Raw genomic sequence first — 5,164 nt, 5'->3', positions numbered from 1 at the left:
ACAAAATTACAGTTACTGAGTCTGACAGTGGAGGATACAGCTGCTTAGGTGGAAGAAACTCCACCTGGACAGAGTCGAGTGATGTCATCACATTGAGAGTAATAGGTAAGTTGGACACATTTCTCTCATTTTAATTCCAAAAAGATTGCAAAATAATTTCCACAGTACTGTGCTTTTCTTTTTTTTAGTTTGATATCTAAAGTCATGCACAACAGCTTTTAATGTTATTATGTTAATATTAAGTAATCACTCAGGGTAAAAACGAGAAAACAAATTGTTTCTTACATGAAAAAAATAAATGCAAATGTAATTGTCCCAGTTTCTTCATGTCTGTAGCTGCAAACACACAGTTTTCACCACTATTTCAAAATTGAATGAGAGCTGACGTCCTGCAGCTAAACTCTCTCCTCGGCTGAACATTTGCTGCCATCAGCTTCTTCTCTGCTGGAAAGTTTCAAGACAATAACAACAAAATAGAATTCAAAAAAATAGAAAATAGAAAACAAATGAAGCAATTTGTTTATCTTATCACAAAATAATTTATTTCATGATAAGATAAAGACATGTGATCATTTAAAGACACAGACACTCGTTTACATGTTTTTATTTCTTCACACACAGATGACTGAAACAGTCTCTTTACTGGCTTTGGAAAAAATCAGTTGAATAACTGCAGACCGTACAGAACTCAACTATATTACTGTTTTGTCCTCTGTAATGGGCTGAGCCCTGACATGAAATCACAACCAGCCACAGAAACAACTTTTCTATATGGAACCAATGTTTTGATAACTCCACAGATTTATAAACACAACTTTAAGAGCAAAACACAGAGAGCTGTCTACACAAAGAGTTAACTCTCTTTGTGGAACAGAAAACTCAGTTTCCCTCATTTTAGGATTATTTGTATGTTTGTTTTCATTCACTTTGGTAGATTCTAAATATCATCAAATTACCTGTGTGTGTTTTTTTAAACAAACCTCCTGAAAGTTGATTTTCAAGGGAAATTTTCACCAGGATGCAAAATTATGACTGCCATTAACAAGAGCAAAAAAAACAAACCCAGGACAGCTTTAATGATGATTTGATATTTGTATAATTCTGCTATTGATTTTCAAGTCAAACTCACAAGTCAATCTCCTAATCATATATTTTTTATTTAAACAGCTCCTCCTGAGCCTACTGTGACCCTGCAGCCATCCGGGACTCAGATATACAGCGGTGTGATATACAGAGGTGAGACAGTCACTGTCAGATGTGAGATTCATGGAGGTGATGGAGCTCATTGGACGTATGAATGGAGTCCAGACAAGTTAAACACACCTCCAACATCCAGAGAATACACAATCAGCGGTGCTACTGAGTCTGATGGTGGAAGATACAGCTGCCGGGGCAAAAGAGACTCGTCCTGGACAGAGTGGAGTGACAACATCACATTGACTGTATTATGTAAGTGGGATTCACTCATTTAAATTTATCTTGCACAATGTTTCATCGAAGAACACAACAAAATACTTTGTCTTTCAACAAACCTCAAGCTTTTGGTTTTTATTTAAATATCTAAATATTAAATCTGATGTACAACAGCTTTTAATGTAATTATAATAATACACAGCAATCACTCACAGTGAAACATCTGGAGATAAAAACATATAGTAAATTACCTGATTCAATTAATTTAATACATTTTTTTAATTGCCACGCTCCTGGGTCTTTTGACCCAGTGTTCAGTGGGTTTTCTAAGTTCATTTGGTTATTAGTTTCCCCTTGTGTTTTCAACCCCTGCGTTAAGTCTCCCTTGTCCTTATGTGTTTTGTGTCTGCGTGTCTTTTGTTGTCAAGTTCACGTTGTCATGTCTGCGTTTCATTATGTTTCCTGTTTTATTTTGAAAAAGGTCCTATGTTCCTGTGTTTAGTGTGTTTAGTTTTGCACTTCCCCTTTGACGTCGTTATGCTCATGTTTCAGCTGTTCGTCCATGTGTTGCCACTTCTCCTGATCACCTCATGTGTGTATTTAAGTCCTCAGTCTTCCTGATGTGTTCAGCGTTGTGTCTTCCCTCATATATGTCTGTGTGTTGTGTTTGCCATACCTACCAAGTTCATTTTGTATTGCCAAGGTTAGTTTAGTTTTTCCAGTGTTCAGCAATAAAGCTCCCATTTTGAGTTTCAGCCTGGCCTCTACGTTTGAGTCTGCATTGTGGGTCCTTTCATGCCTCCCTCCATACAGACCGTGACATTTATTGTTGATTTTCAAGTGAAATTATCCATCTGTTAATGATATATTTTTGTTTGACCAGCTCCTTCTAAGCCCACTGTGATCCTGCAGTCATCCAGGACTCAAATATACAGCAGTGTGATATATAGCGGTGAGACAGTCACTGTCAGATGTGAGATTCAGGGAGGTGAAGGAGCTCAGTGGACGTATGAATGGAGAGCAGACAAGTTAGTTTTGTTGAGCCCACGTGCTTGATGTTGTAAACAGTTTCCTGTGACATGTTTACATTCCTGATTATCTTTTTAAAAGTTTGTATGAATTGACTGGTTCAGAAAAGTTTGGACTTGGACTATAAAATTACAAACAGATTTTGGCAAAACTACTGTTGTGTTCAGCACAATAGAGTCAGTCTGATCCTGCTCTCCTTATATGTGCTTAGTATTGGACATGTAATGGAGACACATGGCGCATCTTCTTAATTTGCATATGCTGATGACACAAAGATATGCTGTACTTAGACCATGTGACCCTGGCATGTTGAGTTCTCTTAATGACTGATGACTTTGAGGCTCAAACTGAATGTGAGCTAATGTCCTCCAGCTAAACTCGGACAAAGCTTTAAATGTTGTCACTGAATCTCCTCGACTGAACACACCTGAACACATGCTGAACACATGCTGAACACATGCTGAACACATGCTGCCATCAGCTGCTGCTCTGCTGGAAAATTTCAAGGCAATAACAAACAAAAGTAGAATTTGAAGAAACCTACATTTCAGACTCATATGACATCAGAAATGCAGTCATGTGTTTATCTCTTTAAGTAATAATCAACATGTCAGAACTTTTTATTGCAAGTCATATTTACAACACGATGCAAAAATATTATTACCATTAACAAGAGCAAAAAAGGCAGGACAGCGTTAAATTTGTATTTCTGTAAGCCTGCTCGTGATATATTTTTAACAGCTCCTAAGCCCACTGTGACCCTGCAGCCATCCTGGCCTCAGATATACAGCGGTGAGACAGTCACTGTCAGATGTGAGATTCATGGAGGTGAAGGAGCTCAGTGGACGTATCAATGGAGGCGAGACCGGTCAAACATACATGAAAAATCCAAGGAATACAGAATCATCAAAGCTACTAAGTCTCATAGTGGAGGATACAGCTGCATAGGAAGAAGGGGAAATTTCTACACACAGTGGAGTGACATCATCTCATTATCTGTATCATGTAAGTTGATCACATGACAGGATATTTTAATGTTAATTCATTTCACACATTTTATACAAAATAACAATAAAAGTAGTGTGAATTAATTTTTAATGTAACAGTAATCATTCACAAAAATATATATTCAGTAAATTTGATGAAAAATGAAAAACAAATGTAATGATCCCAGTTTCTTCACCTCAGTTGTTGCACATGCTGAGTTTTGATCACTGCAGCTCAGTGTCATGATGCAGATCTTTTCTTTTAGCATTTTTCTTTTTCTAATTCCTCAAACTTTCCATTTGACTACAATTTGGCCTCATTTTAGGAGAGACTGCTCTGCTACATTAGCCTTTCTCTAACTGCTCGTATGTTTACTCATAGCAGCAGTTTTGTTTTGTTTTTTACTTTATTTATCTTTACACTTTCCAAATTAAACATAATGAGTTTTGGGAAAAATAAGAAATTAATTTTACTCTGAATGAAGATTATTTTCTGTAAAACTGAACTCAGATAAATGTTTTTACAAAAGTATTTCTTTGGCAGTCTAGTTTTAACTTTGATGCCACATGAAAACTTTGTATTTCACCATTTATGAACTAATAATCACTTCATGAGAGCAGAGCATTTTCCTGCTTTGAATCCATCACTAGAGGTTTAACAGCAAGAGCTAACTGACTGCTCATGGATTATATGTTCATAAATGTCTAAATATGTAAATATGAAGATGTAGAAATACATAAATTGTTGAATATAAAGATCTGTAAATTACCTGGTTTAATTTATTTATTAAAAAGTAACTTTTTGATTATTGATTTTGAAGTCAATTTATCATTGTTCTAATGATATATATTTTTTATTTGAACAGCTCCTCCTAAGCCTGCTGTGTTCCTGCAATCCTCCTGGACTCAGATATACAGCAGTGAGACAGTCACTCTCAGATGTGAGATTCAAGGAGGTGAAGGAGCTCAGTGGACATATCAATGGAGACAAAACAACCTGAACAAACCTCCAACATCCAGTGAATACAGAATCAGCAGTGCTACTAAGTCTAACAGTGGAGGATACAGCTGCCGGGGTAAAAGAGGTTCCTCCTGGACAGAGTGGAGTGATATCACCAAATTAACTGTATCATGTAAGTTGGACATATTTCACCCTTTTTTATTTATATTGCACAAAGTCTCATCAAAAACACAACAAAATACTTTGTCTTTCAATCTTTTTATTTTAGTATCAAAAGTAGCGTAAAAATATTTTTTAAGTTTCACACATTAATTTCTGTAAAACTGAACTGCACGTCTTTGGACTGCAGGAGGAAGCCTTTGGACCCACACAGACACACACGGGGGAACATACACACAGTGCATTTAAACAGCTCCTCCTGAGCTCAGGAGGAGCTAACATGGCAGTTAGCAACTGCCATGTTACAGTGTTGCCCCAGAAATGCTTTTTGGCATCGAAAAACAAAATTGCTGAATCCGACATCTCACATGATGAAAACCTTATCTGCTTATGATGAACTCTTTCTGAGCTTTATTAATCATTTGAGACTAAGTTATTTACAAACATGTTGCTAAAGGTTTACAGAAAAACTTAAGATCACAGTTAAGTAAGCTTATGTTAGGAACAAAAGGACATCACTTTGTTTGATGGAGATGAAAATTATGAACTTACAGCAGGCTGAATTCAAAGATACCTCACAAATCAAAGTGTAAAAATGATGTGGCTAATCCATTTC

At 36.4% G+C, this 5,164-nt stretch overlaps 1 protein-coding gene across 1 annotated transcript; it reads left to right on the top strand.

The window, feature by feature from the left end:
* Positions 1 to 5: 5 nt before the first annotated feature.
* Positions 6 to 4,777, top strand: LOC102304879 (B-cell receptor CD22-like; the record flags this gene model as incomplete). The annotated part of the gene is made up of 4 exons (XM_042216382.1): positions 6 to 105; positions 1,168 to 1,449; positions 3,184 to 3,447; positions 4,295 to 4,777. Coding segments are annotated over 4 exons (1,026 nt in total), but the record flags the coding sequence as incomplete, so codon positions are not given.
* Between the last annotated feature and the right edge of the window lie 387 nt (positions 4,778 to 5,164).

Source organism: Haplochromis burtoni, unplaced genomic scaffold, assembly GCF_018398535.1.
Source record: "Haplochromis burtoni strain Fernald_Lab_line unplaced genomic scaffold, NCSU_Asbu1 Contig_1033, whole genome shotgun sequence".
In the NCBI taxonomy this organism is placed as follows: Eukaryota; Metazoa; Chordata; class Actinopteri; order Cichliformes; family Cichlidae; genus Haplochromis; species Haplochromis burtoni.
This window is presented reverse-complemented; position numbering and strand designations above follow the sequence as displayed.